This window comes from Bombina bombina, chromosome 2, assembly GCF_027579735.1.
Source record: "Bombina bombina isolate aBomBom1 chromosome 2, aBomBom1.pri, whole genome shotgun sequence".
Taxonomy (NCBI): domain Eukaryota; kingdom Metazoa; phylum Chordata; class Amphibia; order Anura; family Bombinatoridae; genus Bombina; species Bombina bombina.
This window is the reverse complement of record NC_069500.1, coordinates 903,805,234-903,827,742: the sequence shown is the minus strand read 5'-3', so window position 1 is coordinate 903,827,742 and position 22,509 is coordinate 903,805,234. Positions and strand designations below refer to the sequence as shown.

Genomic DNA, 22,509 nt, shown 5'->3' with positions numbered 1-22,509 from the left:
GCTTCCAGCATTACATCGTCTTGTTAGAATGTGTCATACCTCAAGCAGCAAGAGACTGCTCACTGTTCCCCCAACTGAAGTTAATTGCTCTCAACAGTCCTGTGTGGAACAGCCATGGATTTTAGTGACGGTTGCTAAAATCATTTTCCTCATACAAACAGAAATCTTCATCTCTTTTCTGTTTCTGAGTAAATAGTACATACCAGCACTATTTCAAAATAACAAACTCTTGATTGAATAATAAAAACTACAGTTAAACACCAAAAAACTCTAAGCCATCTCCGTGGAGATGTTGCCTGTACAACGGCAAAGAGAATGACTGGGGTAGGCGGAGCCTAGGAGGGATCATGTGACCAGCTTTGCTGGGCTCTTTGCCATTTCCTGTTGGGGAAGAGAATATCCCACAAGTAAGGATGACGCCGTGGACCGGACACACCTATGTTGGAGAAAAGAGAGAGAGGTAGAAGTTGCTTTTTGACCTCTCCTTTTACCAGAATAAACAACAAACAAGGAAGATGTTTGTCTAAAATCCTTTGTAGCATCTAAATAGAATTTTAGAGCACGAACTACGTCCAAATTGTGCAACAAACGTTCCTTCTTTGAAACTGGATTCGGACACAAAGAAGGCACGACTATCTCCTGGTTAATGTTTTTGTTAGAAACAACTTTCGGAAGAAAACCAGGTTTAGTACGCAAAACCACCTTATCTGCATGGAACACCAGATAAGGAGGAGAACACTGAAGAGCAGATAATTCTGAAACTCTTCTAGCAGAAGAAATTGCAATCAAAAACAAAACTTTCCAAGATAATAACTTAATATCAACGGAATGTAAGGGTTCAAACGGAACCCCCTGAAGAACTGAAACAACTAAATTGAGACTCCAAGGAGGAGTCAAAGGTTTGTAAACAGGCTTGATTCTAACCAGAGCCTGAACAAAGGCTTGAACATCTGGCACAGCTGCCAGCTTTTTGTGAAGTAACACAGACAAGGCAGAAATCTGTCCCTTCAAAGAACTTGCAGATAATCCTTTCTCCAAACCTTCTTGAAGAAAGGATAGAATCTTAGGAATTTTTATCTTGTCCCAAGGGAATCCTTTAGATTCACACCAACAGATATATTTTTTCCATATTTTGTGGTAGATTTTTCTAGTCACAGGCTTTCTGGCCTGAACAAGAGTATCAATGACAGAATCTGAGAACCCTCGCTTTGATAAGATCAAGCGTTCAATCTCCAAGCAGTCAGTTGGAGTGAGACCAGATTCGGATGTTCGAACGGACCTTGAACAAGAAGGTCCCGTCTCAAAGGTAGCTTCCATGGTGGAGCCGATGACATATTCACCAGGTCTGCATACCAAGTCCTGCGTGGCCACGCAGGAGCTATCAAGATCACCGATGCCCTCTCCTGATTGATCCTGGCTACCAGCCTGGGGATGAGAGGAAACGGCGGGAATACATAAGCTAGTTTGAAGGTCCAAGGTGCTACTAGTGCATCTACTAGAGTCGCCTTGGGATCCCTGGATCTGGACCCGTAGCAAGGAACCTTGAAGTTCTGACGAGAGGCCATCAGATCCATGTCTGGAATGCCCCACAACTGAGTGATTTGGGCAAAGATTTCCGGATGGAGTTCCCACTCCCCCGGATGAAATGTCTGACGACTCAGAAAATCCGCTTCCCAATTTTCCACTCCTGGGATGTGGATTGCAGACAAGTGGCAGGAGTGAGTCTCCGCCCATTGAATGATTTTGGTCACTTCTTCCATCGCCAGGGAACTCCTTGTTCCCCCCTGATGGTTGATGTACGCAACAGTCGTCATGTTGTCTGATTGAAACCGTATGAATTTGGCCTTTGCTAGTTGAGGCCAAGCCTTGAGAGCATTGAATATCGCTCTCAGTTCCAGAATATTTATCGGTAGAAGAGATTCTTCCCGAAACCAAAGACCCTGAGCTTTCAGGGGTCCCCAGACCGCGCCCCAGCCCACCAGACTGGCGTCGGTCGTGACAATGACCCACTCTGGTCTGCGGAAGCTCATCCCCTGTGACAGGTTGTCCAGGGACAGCCACCAACGGAGTGAATCTCTGGTCCTCTGATCTACTTGTATCGTCGGAGACAAGTCTGTATAATCCCCATTCCACTGACTGAGCATGCACAGTTGTAATGGTCTTAGATGAATTCGCGCAAAAGGAACTATGTCCATTGCCGCTACCATCAAACCTATTACTTCCATGCACTGCGCTATGGAAGGAAGAGGAACAGAATGAAGTATTAGACAAGAGTTTAGAAGTTTTGATTTTCTGGCCTCTGTCAGAAAAATCCTCATTTCTAAGGAGTCTATTATTGTTCCCAAGAAGGGAACCCTTGTTGACGCAGGTAGAGAACTTTTTTCTACGTTCACTTTCCACCCGTGAGATCTGAGAAAGGCCAGGACAATGTCCGTGTGAGCCTTTGCTTGTGGAAGGGACGACGCTTGAATCAGAATGTCGTCCAAGTAAGATACTACTGCAATGCCCCTTGGTCTTAGCACCGCTAGAAGGGACCCTAGTACCTTTGTGAAAATTCTTGGAGCAGTGGCTAATCCGAACGGAAGTGCCACAAACTGGTAATGCTTGTCCAGAAATGCGAACCTTAGGAACCGATGATGTTCCTTGTGGATAGGAATATGTAGATACGCATCCTTTAAATCCACCGTGGTCATGAATTGACCTTCCTGGATGGAAGGAGGAATTGTTCGAATGGTTTCCATTTTGAACGATGGAACCTTGAGAAACTTGTTTAGGATCTTGAGATCTAAGATTGGTCTGAATGTTCCCTCTTTTTTGGGAACTACAAACAGATTGGAGAAGAACCCCATCCCTTGTTCTCCTAATGGAACAGGATGAATCACTCCCATTTTTAACAGGTCTTCTACACAATGTAAGAATGACTGTTTTTTTATGTGGTCTAAAGACAATTGAGACCTGTGGAACCTCCCCCTTGGGGGAAGCCCCTTGAATTCCAGAAGATAACCTTGGGAGACTATTTCTAGCGCCCAAGGATCCAGAACATCTCTTGCCCAAGCCTGAGCGAAGAGAGAGAGTCTGCCCCCCACCAGATCCGGTCCCGGATCGGGGGCCAACATCTCATGCTGTCTTGGTAGCAGTGGCAGGTTTCTTGGCCTGCTTACCTTTGTTCCAGCCTTGCATTGGCCTCCAGGCTGGCTTGGCTTGAGAAGTATTACCCTCTTGCTTAGAGGACGTAGCACTTGGGGCTGGTCCGTTTCTGCGAAAGGGACGAAAATTAGGTTTATTTTTGGCCTTGAAAGACCTATCCTGAGGAAGGGCGTGGCCCTTACCCCCAGTGATATCAGAAATAATCTCTTTCAAGTCAGGGCCAAACAGCGTTTTCCCCTTGAAAGGAATGATAAGCAATTTGTTCTTGGAAGACGCATCCGCTGACCAAGATTTTAGCCAAAGCGCTCTGCGCGCCACAATAGCAAACCCAGAATTTTTCGCCGCTAATCTAGCCAATTGCAAAGTGGCGTCTAGGGTGAAAGAGTTAGCCAATTTGAGAGCATGAATTCTGTCCAAAATCTCCTCATAAGAAGAATCTTTATTGAGCGCCTTTTCTAGTTCATCGAACCAGAAACACGCTGCTGTAGTGACAGGAACAATGCATGAAATTGGTTGTAGAAGGTAACCTTGCTGAACAAACATCTTTTTAAGCAAACCCTCTAATTTTTTATCCATAGGATCTTTGAAAGCACAACTATCTTCTATGGGTATAGTGGTGCGTTTGTTTAGAGTAGAAACCGCCCCCTCGACCTTGGGGACTGTCTGCCATAAGTCCTTTCTGGGGTCGACCATAGGAAACAATTTCTTAAATATAGGGGGAGGGGCGAAAGGTATGCCGGGCCTTTCCCATTCTTTGTTTACAATGTCCGCCACCCGCTTGGGTATAGGAAAAGCTTCGGGGGGCCCCGGGACCTCTAGGAACTTGTCCATTTTACATAATTTCTCTGGAATTACCAAATTCTCACAATCATCCAGAGTAGATAACACCTCCTTAAGCAGGGCGCGGAGATGTTCCAATTTAAATTTGAATGTAATTACATCAGGTTCAGCTTGTTGAGAAATTTTCCCTGAATCTGAAATTTCTCCCTCAGACAAAACCTCCCTGGCCCCCTCAGACTGGTGTAGGGGCACTTCAGAACCAATATCATCAGCGTCCTCATGCTCTTCAGTATTTTCTAAAACAGAGCAGTCGCGCTTTCGCTGATAAGTGGGCATTTTGGCTAAAATGTTTTTGATAGAATTATCCATTACAGCCGTTAATTGTTGCATAGTAAGGAGTATTGGCGCACTAGATGTACTAGGGGCCTCCTGTGTGGGCAAGACTGGTGTAGACGAAGGAGGGGATGATGCAGTACCATGCTTACTCCCCTCACTTGAGGAATCATCTTGGGCATCATTTTCTCTAAATTTTGTGTCACATAAATCACATCTATTTAAATGAGAAGGAACCTTGGCTTCCCCACATACAGAACACAGTCTATCTGGTAGTTCAGACATGTTAAACAGGCATAAACTTGATAACAAAGTACAAAAAACGTTTTAAAATAAAACCGTTACTGTCACTTTAAATTTTAAACTGAACACACTTTATTACTGCAAATGTGAAAAAGTATGAAGGAATTGTTCAAAATTCACCAAAATTTCACCACAGTGTCTTAAAGCCTTAAAAGTATTGCACACCAAATTTGAAAGCTTTAACTCTTAAAATAACGGAACCGGAGCCGTTTTTATATTTAACCCTTTTACAGTCCCTGGTATCTGCTTTGCTGAGACCCAACCAAGCCCAAAGGGGAATACGATACCAAATAACGCCTTCAGAAAGTCTTTTCTATGTATCAGAGCTCCTCACACATGCATCTGCATGTCATGCTTCCCAAAAACAAGTGCGCAATAGAGGCGCGAAAATGAGGCTCTGCCTATGATTAGGGAAAGCCCCTAGCAAATAAGGTGTCCAATACAGTGCCTGCCGGTTATTTTAGCTAATTCCCAAGAATAAAATAATTCCTCAAAGCTATGAAGTATTAAAATATGCTTATATATCAATCGTTTTAGCCCAGAAAAACATAATTTATGCTTACCTGATAAATTCCTTTCTTCTGTTGTGTGATCAGTCCACGGGTCATCATTACTTCTGGGATATAACTCCTCCCCAACAGGAAATGCAAGAGGATTCACCCAGCAGAGCTGCATATAGCTCCTCCCCTCTACGTCAGTCCCAGTCATTCGACCAAGAATCAACGAGAAAGGAGTAACCAAGGGTGAAGTGGTGACTGGAGTATAATTTAAAAGATATTTACCTGCCTTAAAACAGGGCGGGCCGTGGACTGATCACACAACAGAAGAAAGGAATTTATCAGGTAAGCATAAATTATGTTTTCTTCTGTTATGTGTGATCAGTCCACGGGTCATCATTACTTCTGGGATACCAATACCAAAGCAAAAGTACACGGATGACGGGAGGGATAGGCAGGCTCATTATACAGAAGGAACCACTGCCTGAAGAACCTTTCTCCCAAAAATAGCCTCCGAAGAAGCAAAAGTGTCAAATTTGTAAAATTTGGAAAAAGTATGAAGCGAAGACCAAGTTGCAGCCTTGCAAATCTGTTCAACAGAGGCCTCATTCTTAAAGGCCCAAGTGGAAGCCACAGCTCTAGTGGAGTGAGCTGTAATTCTTTCAGGAGGCTGCTGTCCAGCAGTCTCATAGGCTAAACGTATTATGCTACGAAGCCAAAAGGAGAGAGAGGTAGCAGAAGCTTTTTGACCTCTCCTCTGTCCAGAATAAACGACAAACAGGGAAGAAGTTTGGCGAAAATCTTTAGTTGCCTGCAAGTAGAACTTGAGGGCACGAACTACATCCAGATTGTGTAGAAGACGTTCCTTCTTTGAAGAAGGATTTGGGCACAAGGATGGAACAACGATCTCTTGATTGATGTTCCTGTTAGTGACTACCTTAGGTAAGAACCCAGGTTTAGTACGCAGAACTACCTTGTCTGAGTGAAAAATCAGATAAGGAGAATCACAATGTAAGGCTGATAACTCAGAGACTCTTCGAGCCGAGGAAATAGCCATTAAAAACAGAACTTTCCAAGATAACAATTTTATATCAATGGAATGAAGGGGTTCAAACGGAACACCCTGTAAAACGTTAAGAACTAAATTTAAACTCCATGGCGGAGCAACAGCTTTAAACACAGGTTTGATCCTAGCTAAAGCCTGACAAAAAGCCTGGACGTCTGGATTTTCTGACAGACGCCTGTGTAACAAGATGGACAGAGCTGAAATCTGTCCCTTTAATGAACTAGCTGATAAACCCTTTTCTAAACCTTCTTGTAGAAAAGACAATATCCTAGCGATCCTAACCTTACTCCAGGAGTAACCTTTGGATTCGCACCAGTATAGGTATTTACGCCATATTTTATGGTAAATCCTTCTGGTAACAGGCTTCCTAGCCTGTATCAGGGTATCAATAACCGACTCAGAAAAACCACGTTTTGATAAAATCAAGCGTTCAATTTCCAAGCAGTCAGCTTCAGAGAAGTTAGATTTTGATGTTTGAACGGACCCTGTATCAGAAGGTCCTGTCTTAGAGGTAGAGACCAAGGCGGACAGGATGACATGTCCACTAGATCTGCATACCAAGTCCTGCGTGGCCATGCAGGCGCTATTAGAATCACTGATGCTCTCTCCTGTTTGATTTTGGCAATCAATCGAGGAAGCAGCGGGAAGGGTGGAAACACATAGGCCATCCCGAAGTTCCAAGGTGCTGTCAAAGCATCTATCAGAACCGCTCCCGGATCCCTGGATCTGGACCCGTAGCGAGGAAGTTTGGCGTTCTGGCGAGACGCCATGAGATCTATCTCTGGTTTGCCCCAACTTCGAAGTATTTGGGCAAAGACCTCCGGATGAAGTTCCCACTCCCCCGGATGAAAAGTCTGGCGACTCAAGAAATCCGCCTCCCAGTTCTCCACTCCCGGGATGTGGATTGCTGACAGGTGGCAAGAGTGAGACTCTGCCCAGCGAATTATCTTTGACACTTCCATCATTGCTAGGGAGCTTCTTGTCCCTCCTTGATGGTTGATGTAAGCTACAGTCGTGATGTTGTCCGACTAAAACCTGATGAACCCCCGAGTTGTTAATTGGGGCCAAGCCAGAAGGGCATTGAGAACTGCTCTCAATTCCAGAATGTTTATTGGAAGGAGACTCTCCTCCTGATTCCATAGTCCCTGAACCTTCAGAGAATTCCAGACAGCGCCCCAACCTAGTAGGCTGGCGTCTGTTGTTACAATTGTCCAGTCTGGCCTGCTGAATGGCATCCCCCTGGACAGGTGTGGCCGATAAAGCCACCATAGAAGAGAATTTCTGGTCTCTTGATTCAGATTCAGAGTAGGGGACAAATCTGAGTAATCCCCATTCCACTGACTTAGCATGCACAATTGCAGCGGTCTGAGGTGTAGGCGTGCAAAAGGTACTATGTCCATTGCCGCTACCATTAAGCCGATCACCTCCATGCATTGAGCTACTGACGGGTGTTGAATGGAATGAAGGACACGGCATGCATTTTGAAGCTTTGTTAACCTGTCTTCTGTCAGGTAAATCTTCATTTCTACAGAATCTATAAGAGTCCCTAAGAATGGGACTCTTGTGAGAGGAAAAAGAGAACTCTTCTTTTCGTTCACTTTCCATCCATGCGACCTTAGAAATGCCAGAACTAGCTCTGTATGAGACTTGGCAGTTTGAAAGCTTGAAGCTTGTATTAGAATGTCGTCTAGGTACGGAGCTACCGAAATCCCTCGCGGTCTTAGTACCGCCAGAAGGGCACCCAGAACCTTTGTGAAGATTCTTGGAGCCGTAGCCAATCCGAATGGAAGAGCTACAAACTGGTAGTGCCTGTCTAAGAAGGCAAACCTTAGATACCGGTGATGATCTTTGTGGATCGGTATGTGAAGGTAAGCATCTTTTAAATCCACTGTGGTCATGTACTGACCCTTTTGGATCATGGGTAAGATTGTCCGAATAGTTTCCATTTTGAACGATGGAACTCTTAGGAATTTGTTTAGAATCTTTAAATCTAAGATTGGCCTGAAAGTTCCCTCTTTTTTGGGAACCACAAACAGGTTTGAGTAGAACCCTTGTCCTTGTTCCGACCGCGGAACCGGATGGATCACTCCCATTAATAACAGATCTTGTACACAGCGTAGAAACGCTTCTTTCTTTATCTGGTTTGTTGACAACCTTGACAGATGAAATCTCCCTCTTGGGGGAGATAATTTGAAGTCTAGAAGGTATCCCTGAAATATGATCTCTAGTGCCCAGGGATCCTGAACATCTCTTGCCCAGGCCTGGGCGAAGAGAGAAAGTCTGCCCCCCACTAGATCCGGTCCCGGATCGGGGGCATTCGGTTCATGCTGTCTTTGGGGCAGCAGCAGGTTTCCTGGCCTGCTTGCTCTTGTTCCAGGACTGGTTAGGCTTCCAGCCTTGCCTGTAACGAGCAACAGCTCCTTCCTGTTTTGGTGCAGTGGAGGTTGATGCTGCTCCTGTTTTGAAATTCCGAAAGGGATGAAAATTAGACTGTCTAGCCTTAGCTTTGGCTTTGTCTTGAGGTAGGGCGTGGCCCTTACCTCCTGTAATGTCAGCGATAATTTCTTTCAAACCGGGCCCAAATAAAGACTGCCCCTTGAAAGGTATATTAAGTAATTTGGACTTAGAAGTAACATCAGCTGACCAGGATTTTAGCCACAGCGCCCTACGTGCCTGTATGGCGAATCCTGAGTTCTTAGCCGTGAGTTTGGTTAAATGTACTACGGCCTCCGAAATGAATGAATTAGCTAGTTTAAGGACTCTAAGCCTGTCCGTAATGTCGTCTAGCGTAGATGAACTAAGGTTCTCTTCCAGAGACTCAATCCAAAATGCTGCCGCAGCCGTAATCGGCGCGATACATGCAAGGGGTTGCAATATAAAACCTTGTTGAACAAACATTTTCTTAAGGTAACCCTCTAATTTTTTATCCATTGGATCTGAAAAAGCACAGCTATCCTCCACCGGGATAGTGGTACGCTTAGCTAAAGTAGAAACTGCTCCCTCCACCTTAGGGACCGTTTGCCATAAGTCCCGAGTGGTGGCGTCTATTGGAAACATCTTTCTAAATATTGGAGGGGGTGAGAACGGCACACCGGGTCTATCCCACTCCTTAGTAACAATTTCAGTTAGTCTCTTAGGTATAGGAAAAACGTCAGTACTCGCCGGTACCGCAAAGTATTTATCCAACCTACACAGTTTCTCTGGTATTGCAACGGTGTTACAATCATTGAGAGCTGCTAAGACCTCCCCTAATAATACACGGAGGTTCTCCAATTTAAATTTAAAATTTGAAATATCTGAATCCAATCTGTTTGGATCAGAACCGTCACCCACAGAATGAAGCTCTCCGTCCTCATGCTCTGCAAGCTGTGACGCAGTATCAGACATGGCCCTAGTATTGTCAGCGCACTCTGTTCTCACCCCAGAGTGATCACGCTTGCCTCTTAGTTCTGGTAATTTAGACAAAACTTCAGTCATAACAGTAGCCATATCTTGTAATGTTATTTGTAATGGCCGCCCAGATGTACTAGGCGCCATAATATCACGCACCTCCCGGGCGGGAGATGCAGGTACTGCCGCGTGAGGCGAGTTAGTCGGCATAACTCTCCCCTCGCTGTTTGGTGAAATTTGTTCACATTGTACAGATTGACTTTTATTTAAAGTAGCATCAATACAGTTAGTACATAAATTTCTATTGGGCTCCACCTTGGCATTGGAACAAATGACACAGATATCTTCCTCTGAGTCAGACATGTTTAACACACTAGCAATAAACTTGCAACTTGGTTATAATCTTTTTTAGCAAAAACGTACTGTGCCTCAAAGAGGTACTAAACGATTAAATGACAGTTGAAATAATGAACTGGAAAACAGTTATAGCATCAAACTTTAAAACAACACAACTTTTAGCAAAGGTTTGTTCCCATTAGTAAAATAACAATAATTAAATTTGACATAAAAATTACAGAGCAACGTTTTTTATTCACAGTCAATATAAAATTCTCACAGCTCTGCTGAGAGAATCTACCTCCCTCCAAAGAAGTTTGAAGACCCCTGAGATCTGTCAGAGATGAACCGGATCATGCAGGAAATATAAGAGTAGCTGACTGGAAATTTTTGATGCGTAGCAAAGAGCGCCAAAAACGGCCCCTCCCTCTCACACACAGCAGTGAAGAGAAACGAAACTGTCACAATTAAAAGCAAACAACTGCCAAGTGGAAAATAATGCCCAAATATTTATTCACTCAGTACCTCAGCAATGCAAACGATTCTACATTCCAGCAAAAACGTTTAACATGATAATACTTATTAGAAGGATTAGTGACTTTTAACAGAGTAGTTCCGGTGAAATACCATCCCCAGAATACTGAAGTGTATACATACATGTCATTATAACGGTATGGCAGGATTTTCTCATCAATTCCATTCAGAAAATAAAAACTGCTACATACCTCAATGCAGATTCATCTGCCCGCTGTCCCCTGATCTGAAGCTTTTACCTCCCTCAGATGGCCGAGAACAGCAATATGATCTTAACGACTCCGGTTAAAATCATAGTAAAAAAACTCTGGCAGATTCTTCCTCAAACTCTGCCAGAGAAGTAATAACACGCTCCGGTGCTATTGTAAAATAACAAACTTTTGATTGAAGTCATAAAAACTAAGTATAATCACCATAGTCCTCTCACACATCCTATCTAGTCGTTGGGTGCAAGAGAATGACTGGGACTGACGTAGAGGGGAGGAGCTATATGCAGCTCTGCTGGGTGAATCCTCTTGCATTTCCTGTTGGGGAGGAGTTATATCCCAGAAGTAATGATGACCCGTGGACTGATCACACATAACAGAAGAAATGTCTACAGTCTTAAAAGCCCTTGTGAAGCCCTTTTTTTCTTATGTAATAAAAATGGCTTACCGGATCCCATAGGGAAAATGACAGCTTCCAGCATTACATCGTCTTGTTAGAAATGTGTCATACCTCAAGCAGCAAAAGTCTGCTCACTGTTTCCCCCAACTGAAGTTAATTCCTCTCAACAGTCCTGTGTGGAAACAGCCATCGATTTTAGTAACGGTTGCTAAAATCATTTTCCTCTTACAAACAGAAATCTTCATCTCTTTTCTGTTTCAGAGTAAATAGTACATACCAGCACTATTTTAAAATAACAAACTCTTGATTGAAGAACAAAAACTACAGTTAAACACCAAAAAACTCTAAGCCATCTCCGTGGAGATGTTGCCTGTACAACGGCAAAGAGAATGACTGGGGAAGGCGGAGCCTAGGAGGGATCATGTGACCAGCTTTGCTGGGCTCTTTGCCATTTCCTGTTGGGGAGGAGAATATCCCACAAGTAAGGATGACGCCGTGGACCGGACACACCTATGTTGGAGAAATCTAACACTCTTTTATAATTCAGAGTTAATATAGATTTAAAAAAAAAAAAAAAAAGAAAGAAAGAAAAAAAAGTCTCTTAAATAAATTTAAATACATGATTTAGAAAGGCTGAAACAGTTTGGGAAATACTATAACTAATCCCTAAAACATAATATAATATATTCCACTCACCAAAACTGCTCGAGCAAACACAATAGGCAGACCAAACGCAGAAACAACTATACCAGTTGTGAGAAATATAGCTAGCTCCTTGCAGGCATTACTTGCAGCATCAGATTCATCAACCACTCTCTTCGCTATACAGTACGGAATAGGTGAAAGGATATAAAAGAACAGGACAAACAGCGGCCAGTAGATGCTAAAACAGAAGAGAAAGAGAAAATACATATAAGTTTACAGACTAGTCTGATGAAGGGGACTGTGCTCCCCGAAACATTACTGTTGTGTGAATAAACACAATTCTATTTGAAAGACAGAGAGTGTGGCTACTTTGTTACCATATTGAGTTAAAACGGACTCTAAAGTCACATTTTTCATTCATGATTCAGATAGAGCAAGCAAATAATAATAAAAACAAACAAACAAACAAACTTTCAATTCACATCTGTTATAAAACTGTGCTTAGTCTTTTACATGCACACTTAACCCCTTAACGACCAGCGCCGTACCCTGTACAACGCTGGTCGTTATGCTCTTAAGGACCAGCAACGTACATTGTACGTCGCTGCAGTCCTGGGCTTCTATCTGCCGCGATCTTGCGATCGTTGGTGGGTGGGAGGGTAAGGAGGGAGGCGGGTGGGCGGCCCATCGCTGGAGGAGGGCAGGAGTGGGTGGGACCGCTCGGCCACGCTACAGGGACGGAAAAAAACACACCAAAAACTGCATCATTGAGGGGGAAGGAGGGGGATCCCATGTGGGATCCGTTAACAGAAAAGGATCTGGGAAGGGGTAGTGTACTGAGGGGGGGCAGCTACACTACAGAAAAAAAACAGGACTTTTTTTTTTTTTTTTTTTAAATTGGCAATTTTGCAGCAAACTGGGTACTGGCAGACAGCTGCCAGTACCTAAGATGGTGGCAAATAGGTAGAGGGGGGGACCTACACTGCAGCAAATATTAAAAAGACTTTCTGCCAGTACTTAAAAGGGCCACTAAACTCAAAATATTTCTTTCATGATTCAGATAGAGAATACAATTTTAAACAACATTTCAATTTACTTCTATTATCTAATTTGCTTTATTCTTTAGATATTCTTTGTTAAAGAAAAGGAAATTTATGCTTACGTGATAAATTTATTTCTTCTTAGACACAATGAGTCTACGGATCATCTTCATTACTTATGGGATATTCACCTCCTGGTCAGCAGGAAGAGGCAAAGAGCACTACAGCAGAGCTGTTAAATAGCTCCTCCCTTCCTTCCCACTCCAGTCATTCGACCGAAGTTAGGAAGAGAAAGGAAAAGCCAAGGTGCAGAGGTGACTGAAGTTTACAATAATTAACATTCTGTCTTAAAAAGACAGAGCGGGCCGTGGACTCATCGTGTCTAAGAAGAAATAAATTTATCAGGAAAGCATAAATTTCCTTTTCTTTTTAAAGACACGATGAGTCCACGGATCATCTTCATTACTTATGGGATCCAATACCCAAGCTAGAGTATACGGATGATACGGGAGGGACAAGACAGGATACCTAAACGGAAGGCACCACTGCATGAAGAACCTTTCTCCTAAAAAAAAAAAAAAACAGCCTCAGCTGAGGCAAAAGTATCAAATTTGTAAAACTTTGTAAAAGTGTGGAGAGGACCAAGTTGCAGCCTTGCAAATTTGTTCCACAGAAGCTTCATTTTTTAATGTTCATGAGGAAGAAATAGTCCTAGAGAAACAGACGTAGCTTTCTGTCCCCTACGTTTGCCTGAAAACACCACAAAGAAAGAGGAAGACTGGCGAAAGTCTTAGTCATCTGTAAGTAAAACTTTAAAACACTTACTACGTCCAAATTATGTACGTAAGACAACCTTATCAGCATGAAAAATAAGGTAAGTAGGCTCGCACTGTAATGCTGCAAGCTCAGACACCCTGCGAGCAGAATAAATCGCTACCAGAAATAAAACCTTCCATCAGTGACATCAGATAAACGCTGAAATTTGACCCTTTAAAAGAACTTGTTAATAATTCTTTCTCCAATCCTTTCTGGAGAAAGCCAAAATCCTAGGAATCCTAACTCTACTCCAGCAGTAGCCCTAGCATTGACACCAATAAAGGTATCTACGCCAAATCTTGAGATAAAACCTTCTAGTGACAGGCTAATGAGCCTGAATCATAATCTCTATGACCGAAACAGAAAGACCTCGCTTGGTTAGAATCAACCGAACAATCTCCAAGCAGTCAGCTTCAGAAAATCTAGATTTGGATGAAGGAAGGGTCCCTGAATCAACAGGTCCTTTTGAAACGGAAGCTTCCAAGGAGGTATAGACGACATCTCCACCGGGTCTGCATACCAGATCCTGCGAGGCCAGGCCGGTGCAATGAGAATCACTGAAGCCCTTTCCTGTTTGATCCAGGAAATCACCCGAGGAGGGAGAGCAAACTGATGAAACCGATATGCTAGACTGAAGGACCAAGGGGCCGCCAGGGCATCTCTCAGCGCCGCCTGAGGATCCCTGGATATTGACCCGTACCTCGGAAGTTTGGCATTCTGCCTGGATGCCATAAGATTCAACTCCGGCTGACCCCACTTGAGGATCAGACTGGAGAACACATCCGGATGAATTTCCGGAAGAAAAGTCTGTCTGCTCAGAAAATCCGCTTCCCAGTTGACCACCCCTGGGATAAGAATTGCCGACAGACAAGAAAAATGGGTCTCCGCCCACTGAATTATCTTGGAGACCTCTGTCATCGCCAAGGAACTCCTTGTTCCTCCCTGATGATTGATGTAGGCCACTGACGTTATGTTGACCGACTGGAACCTGATAAACTGAACCGAAGCTAGCTGAGGCCAGGCGAGCATTGTAGATCGCTCCCAGTTCCAGAATGATTACGGGCAAAAGAGACTCAGTCTGAGACCATATCCCCTGAGCCCTTAGGGAGCCCCAAACCGCTCCCCACCCCAGAAGGCTGCTGTTATCCCAAGCACCCAAGATAGTCTGCGAAAGCAGGTTCCCTGGGAGATATGAACCAGAGACAACCCCATTGAATAAAATCCAATGTCTCCTACTCCTTAGTAGTATTCGAGGAGACAAATCTGTATAATCTCTGATCCCGTGCCTGAGCATGCGAAACTGCATTGAAATGGAACTGAGCAAACGGGATTAGGTCCAATGTCGCCATCAGCCCGATAATTTCCATGCACAGAGCCCCTAAAGGTCGAGGAGTGGACTAAATGACTAGACAAGTATCGAAAACTCTTGATTGATATGAAATCTATTATGTGTCCCAGAAAGACACCCTGTGCATGGGACAAAGGAACTCTCTTCCAATTGTTCCTCCCCCCAAAAGATTGTGGGAAGGGTACCACCATGTCCATGTTAAATCTGACTCACTAAAAAGATGGAGCCTGGACTCAGATGTCGTTCAGATAGGGCACTGTGAGAACTCTGAAATCTGTGGCAAAACCGAAAGGAAGAGCCACAAACCGGAAGTGTTTACCCAGAAGGCAAACCCTAGAACTTGTGATTCTTGTGAATGGCACATGAAGATACGCATCCTCTAAATCAACTATTGTCATAAACTGACCCCTCTTGGATCCAGGGGAGAATGGAACGATTAGTTACCATCTTGAAGGACGGTACACTAAAAAAATTTTTTTTTATATTATAGACCATAAAGATCGAAAACATGGTCTGAAGGTTCTATGGGAACCACAACCCGATTGGGATACGAAATCCAAGTGAAAAAAAACCACTCCCAGGTCTGAGAGGTCTCCTACTCAGTGTAAGAACGCCTCTCCTTTCGTCTGATCTGCAGATGATCCTAAAAGCAGAAACCTGTCTCCGGGAGGAAAACTCTTGAACTCCAAACTGTGTCCGTGGAACACTCTCTTGTAGTGCCCAGGGATCCTGAACATCTCGAACCCAAGTTTGAACAAAGACGGAAAGTCTTCCCCCTACAAGATCCGATCCTGGATCTGGGGCATGTCCTTCATGCTGTCTTTGATGCAACAGTAGCTTATCTTGATTTTTTTTTGTTGTTGAAATTCTTTGAATTTCAAAAGAGATTATTTCCATCAAGCCAGGTCCCAACAAGGCCTTCCCCTTGTAAGGAGTCGCTAAAAGCTTAGACATAGAGCATAGAGTCGTAGAGCAAGGCTCTAACCATAAGACTCTGCAAGCTGGGATAGAAAAACCTGAATTTATGCTCCCAGATTGAAATAAAATATGAGGGATTAGCCAACTAGAAAGCTTTTATAAGAATGTATCAAAACAATAAGCCGTCGCACTAGAGACAGTAGCAAGGAACACAGCTGGTTGCCTTGTAAGCCCAGGTGTATTTCTAATATTTGTGAAAAGAACTCTTGAAAAAAACTTGACTATCCTCTAAGGGTATAGTAGTTCTCATAACTAAACTGGAAAGTACTCCTTTCACCCTAGAGAATGTTTGCCCAGCCTCCTTAGCTAGGTCGACTATGAGGAACATCTCTTCAAATATAGGGAATGCGGTCTCCCCCATTCCTCATAACTTACTGGACGCACTAGGATAGATTATCCCGGTAGTGTCGGAGTCGTCCAGAGTAGCAGTAGGTGTTCAAGCTAAACACTTAAAGAAAAAAACAACCTCAGAATCAAAGAAAGATATTATTTATCCGAGTCTGAGATTTCTGTCTCAGATAATCCAGAAGAATCTTCCTTTCTCAGGTAACAGGGAAGGACCATTCGGAACAGCACTATTGCATCAATCCTTTAAATGATTGAAAATAAATCCTCTAGTAATGTTTTACTCCACGTAGGAAGAACATATAATGCAGAGTAACTACGGGTGGAGCGTGAAAGGAACAGCAGGGCACTGCCTGTGGTCCATAAAAGTTTTGTGGGACACAATAAGAGAACTTTGTGCATAGACTGACTAATATCAACAGAGTCCTAACCAGCAAAGGCCTTAGAAGGAGTAGGACTCTTTAAACTTTCAACTTCCAGCGGGAGCTGGAGAGGAAGCGCAGGGCACTGCATGTAGGGGCGGTAAACTCTGGGACGTCTTAAGAACAAATATATATATATATATATATATATATATTAGATCATTGTCTTGAGAATCCTGAATAGCATCTTTATTAGAAAATGCTGGCTCAGAATAAAACTGAAAATTCGCTCAAATCCTGAGGAACAGAAAATAGGATTGGTGGTTCCACATTAGTATTAAATCATAATAAGCAAGAGGTACTTGTAAGCCCTCTAGGTTCATATTTAACCTGAAAATGAAAACAATTTAACCATCTTTATTAGGGATGCAGAAAAAACTAAAAACGTTACTATCTCTTTAAATAATAAAGCTGTAACTTTTTTACTGTGAAAAACGCCTAAGGATTATTTAGTAATAATAGGCTTAGGAAGGAACGTAGAAAAACATCCCCACACCTCAGCAGCCCTCTGCTGAGGTGCCTATGTCCTCTGTGTAGGATTGAGTTAAAACTCTGCAACATTGCTCAAACAAAACTCCAGAGAAGCTACGTAGTGAATCTCTCCAGGAGAATATGTGCAGCAGAGATATTCGCATACGTAGAACAAGACTTTACATAACCAAGGAAAAAATGGTGCGTAAATACTCTACGCCCATCGTGGACGTGGCTAAAAAAATCTCCCGGTCGGCTCTCAAGTTACAAACCCGCCAGGAGATGTAGAACCACCGTAATAAAAATAACACAAAAATGCCCCAGTGTCTGTTGCAATGCTGCCCGATAAGTCCCAGGGCCAGCTGCAACCCAAGTACAAATAAATAAAGTGTCTCCTATCTCTGAGACTTCATTGTTTTTAAGCCCCGGAGCTTGCTATAACTCTGCCCAGAGTCCCCCATGCCTAAGGGGAGACTAGGCGATACATGAGGCCTGTCCCATGAACAAATAAATAAAAAATCTCCTTTCTCTGAGAGTCCATTTAACATTAACCCCCAGTGCCTGCTGCAAAGCTGCCCAAATGTCCCCTATGTCTAAGGGGAAACTATAAAAGAATAATGAGGCTTATGTACAAAATAAATGAAGTGTCCTCCTTTATTTCTGAGACTTTCCAACTCCCCCAGAAAAAAAGTCAGCACTTACCTCATATGCTGCCCGGCAGCAAGGCAGATTCCAGGTTTAAGAGGTCCTATCCCTCCCATGGACCTGTGAACAAAGAGAAAAGCCTGAGTTAGAATCTCTCAGGATTTCCAGGAGAAGGGCAGCATCAAAATATGGGAGGCGCAGTGAGAATTATGTCCCACAAGTTCCCATTGCTCTAAAGCCACCAAAAGCTCTACTGTAGAGACTGATATGGACTAGGCTACACCTTAGAACAAAGCAGCACTCTCTGGCACTACTTTAAAAATAATAAACTCTTGATTGAAGAATCTTTTCTAACACCTCCCTTTACCGCTTCCTATCACTAACGTAGACAAAGAGAATGACTGGAGTGGGAGGGAAGGGAGGAGCTATTTAACAGCTCTGCTGTGGTTCTCTTTGCCTCCTTCTGCTGACCAGGAGGTGAATATCCCATAAGTAATGAAGATGATCCGTGGACTCATCGTGTTTTTAAGAAGAAATAGCAATGCACATGGGTGAGCCAATCACACAAGGCATCTATGTGCAGCCATCAATCAGCAGCTACTGAGTCTATCTAGATATGCTTTTCAGCAAAGGATAGCAAGAAAATGAAGCAAATTAGCTAACAGAAGTACATTAGAAAGTTGTTTAAAATTGCATGCTCTTTCTAAATCATGAAAGAAAAAATTTGCATTTCATGTCCTTTTAAGATGGCGATGACAATTGAAAGGTGGGGAGGGAATAGAGCTGTTTGAAGGGTGTCAGGGAGGGATCAGGGGTGAAATGTGTAAGGTGGGAGGCTGATCTCTACCCTAAAGCTAAAATTAACCCTACAAGCTACCTAATTAACCCCGTCACTGCTGGGCATAATACAAGTGTGGTGCGCAGCGGCAGTTAGCGGCCTTCTAATTACTAAAAAGCAATGCCAAAGCCATAAATGTCTGCTATTTCTGAACAAAGGGGATCCCAGAGAAGCATTTACAACCATTTGTGCCATAATTGCACAAGCTGTTTGTAAATAATTTCAGTGGGAAACCTAAAATTGTGAAAAAAGTAAATTTATGCTTACCTGATAAATTGATTTCTTCTATGGTAAGACGAGTCCACGGATTCATCCTTACTTGTGGGATATTATCCTTCCTAACAGGAAGTGGCAAAGAGCACCACAGCAGAGCTGTCTATATAGCTCCTCCCTTAGCTCCACCCCCCAGTCATTCAACCGAAGGTACAGGGAAAAAAAAGGAGAAACTACAAGGTGCAGAGGTGACTGACTTTAAACCCCAAAAAAAATAATATAATCTGTCTTAAAGTGACAGGGCGGGCCGTGGACTTGTCTTACCATAGAAGAAATCAATTTATCAGGTATGCATAAATTTACTTTTCTTCTATAAAAGGTAAGATGAGTCCACGGATTCATCCTTACTTGTGGGAAACAATACCAAAGCTACAGGACACGGATGAACGGGAGGGACAAGACAGATGGTTAAACAGAAGGCACCACTGCTTGAAGAACTTTTCTCCCAAAAATAGCTTCCGAAGAAGCAAAGGTATCAAATTTGTAAAATTTGTAAAAGGTATGAAGCGAAGACCAAGTCGCAGCCTTACAAATCTGTTCAACAGAAGCATCATTTTTAAAAGCCCATGTGGAAGCCACCGCTCTAGTAGAATGAGCTGTAATTCTTTCAGGAGGCTGCTGTCCAGCAGTCTCGTATTCCAAACGGATGATGCTTTTCAGCCAAAAGGCAAGAGAGGTAGCCGTAGCTTTTTGACCTCTACGTTTTCCAGAACAAACAACAAACAAAGAAGATGTTTGACGGAAATCTTTGGTCGCGTGCAAGTAAAACTTTAAAGCACGAACCACATCCAAGTTGTGCAACAGACGCTCCTTCTGAGAGGAAGGATTAGGGCACAGAGAAGGAACAACAATTTCCTGATTAATATTCCTATTAGTAACAACCTTAGGAAGGAATCCAGGTTTGGTACGCAAAAACCGCCTTATCAGCATGGAAAACGAGATAAGGCGAATCGCATTGCAATGCAGATAGTTCAGAAACTCTTCGAGCCGAAGAGATACCAACTAAAAACAGAACTTTCCAAGATAGAAGCTTAATATCTATGGAATGCATAGGTTCAAACGGAACCCCTTGAAGAACTTTAAGAACTAAATTCAAACTCCATCGCGGAGCAACAGGTCTAAACACAGGCTTGACTCTAACTAAAGCCTGACAGAACGACTGAACGTCTGGAATATCTGCCAGACGTTTGTGCAGTAGAATTGATAAATCAGATATCTGTCCCTTTAAGGATCCCTTGACCTGGACCCGTAACGAGGAAGTTTAGCGTTCTGACGAGACGCCATCAGATCCAATTCTGGTGTGTCCCATTGCTGAATCAATTGTGCAAACACCTCCGGATGGAGTTCCCACTCCCGACGATGAAAAGTCTGACGACTTAGAAAATCCGCTTCCCAGTTCTCCACTCCTGGGATATAGATTGCTGATAGATGGCAAGAGTGAGTCTCTGCCCATAGAATTATTTTGGTAACCTCTATCATCGCTAGAGAACTCTTTGTTCCCCCCTGATGATTGATATATGCTACAGTCGTGATATTGTCCGACTGGAATCTTATAAATCTGGCCGACGCCAGCTGAGGCCACGCCTGAAGCGCGTTGAATATCGATCTCAGTTCTAGAATATTTATTGGGAGGAGAGCCTCCTCCTGAGTCCACAATCCCTGTGCTTTCAGGGAATTCCAGACTGCACCCCAGCCCAATAGGCTGGCGTCCTTCGTCACTATGACCCACGCTGGCCTACGGAAACACATTCCCTTGGACAGATGATCCTGTGACCACCACAAAAGAAGAGAGTCTCTGGTCTCTTGGTCCAGATTTATCTGAGGAGATAAATCTGCATAATCCCCATTCCACTGTTTGAGCATGCAAAATTGCAGTGGTCTGAGATGCAAGCGAGCAAACTGAACTATGTCCATTGCTGCTACCATTAAGCCGATTACCTCCATACACTGAGCTACTGACGGGCGAGGAATGGAATGAAGAGCTCGGCAGATGGATAGAATTTTTGATTTCCTGACCTCCGTCAGAAAAATTTTCATGTCCACTGAATCTATCAGAGTTCCCAGGAAAGGAAGATTTTAGAAAAGCCACCACGATGCCCGTGTGAGACTTGGCTAGTTGGAAAGTTGACGCCTGGATTAAGATATCGTCCAGATAAGGCGCCACAGCTATGCCCCGCGGCTTTAGAACCGCCAGAAGGGACCCTAGCACCTTCGTGAAAATTCTGGGAGCTGTGGCCAACCCGAAGGGAAGCGCCACACACTGGTAATGTTTGTCCAGAAAGGCGAACCTGAGGAACTGGTGATGATCTTTGTGGATAGGAATGTGCAGATACGCATCCTTTAAGTCAACGGTGGTCATATATTGACCCTCCTGGATCATTGGCAAAATAGTCCGAATGGTCTCCATCTTGAAGGATGGGACTCTGAGGAATTTGTTTAGGATCTTGAGATCCAAAATTGGTTTGAAGGTTCCCTCTTTTTTGGGAACCACAAACAGATTGGGAGTAGAACCCCTGCCCCTGTTTTGTTTTTCGGAACTGGGCAGATCACTCCCATGGTATATAGGTCTTCAGACTGACTTGGATTGAGCAAAATTCCCCTCTTGCTTTGCAGCAGGGAAGAGGGACCACCTTTGAAGTTCCGAAAGGAACGAAAATTATTTTGTTTGGTCCTCATCTTATTCGTCTTATCCTGAGGAAGGGCATGGCCTTTCCCTCCAGTGATGTCTGAGATGATCTCTTTCAGTTCAGGCCCGAATAGGGTCTTACCCTTGAAAGGGATGACTAAAAGCTTAGCTTTTGATGACACATCAGCAGACCAGGATTTAAGCCATAACGCTCTACGCGCTAAAATGACAAAACCTGAATTCTTCGCCGCTAATTTAGCCAATTGAAAAGCGGCATCTGTAATGAAAGAATTAGCTAGCTTGAGAGCCCTAATTCTATCCAGAATATCATCTAATGGGGTCTCAACCTGAGGAGCCACTTCCAGAGCCTCGAACCAAAAGGACGCTGCAGTAGTTACAGGAACAATGCACGCTATAGGTTGGAGAAGAAAACCTTGGTGAACAAATATTTTCTTCAGAAGACCCTCTAATTTTTTATCCATAGGATCTTTGAAAGCACAACTGTCCTCGATAGGTATAGTTGTACGCTTAGCCAGGGTAGAAATAGCTCCCTCCACCTTAGGGACCGTCTGCCACGAGTCCTGCACGGCGTCAGATATGGGAAACATTTTCTTGAAAGTAGGAGGGGGAGCGAACGGAATACCTGGTCTATCCCACTCCTTAGTAACAATTTCCGAAATCCTCTTAGGGACCGGAAAAACATCAGTGTAGACAGGAACCTCTAAGAATCTGTCCATTTTACACAATTTCTCTGGAACTACAATAGGGTCACAATCATCCAGAGTCGCTAAAACCTCCCTGAGCAATAAGCGGAGGTGTTCTAGTTTAAATTTAAAAGCCGTCATATCTGAATCTGTCTGAGGGAACATATTTCCTGAATCAGAAATCTCTCCCTCAGCCAGCAAATCCCTCACTTCAGAATATTGTGAGGGTACATCGGATATGGCTAATAAAGCGTCAGAGGGCTCAGCGTTTGTTCTCACCCCAGACCTACTGCGCTTCCCCTGCAACCCAGGCAGCTTAGATAAAACCTCTGTGAGGGTAGTATTCATAACTGCAGCCATATCTTG

The 22,509-nt window shown here is 43.6% G+C and overlaps 1 protein-coding gene across 1 annotated transcript in view; it reads right to left on the bottom strand.

The window, feature by feature from the left end:
- Positions 1 to 22,509, bottom strand: part of LEPROTL1 (leptin receptor overlapping transcript like 1) — a 76,398-nt gene that overhangs the window by 9,806 nt on the left and 44,083 nt on the right. The window contains exon 3 of the mRNA XM_053703285.1: positions 11,689 to 11,875. Coding sequence (XP_053559260.1) covers positions 11,689 to 11,875 — 187 coding nt within the window. The remainder of the gene's footprint in view (positions 1 to 11,688; positions 11,876 to 22,509) is intronic.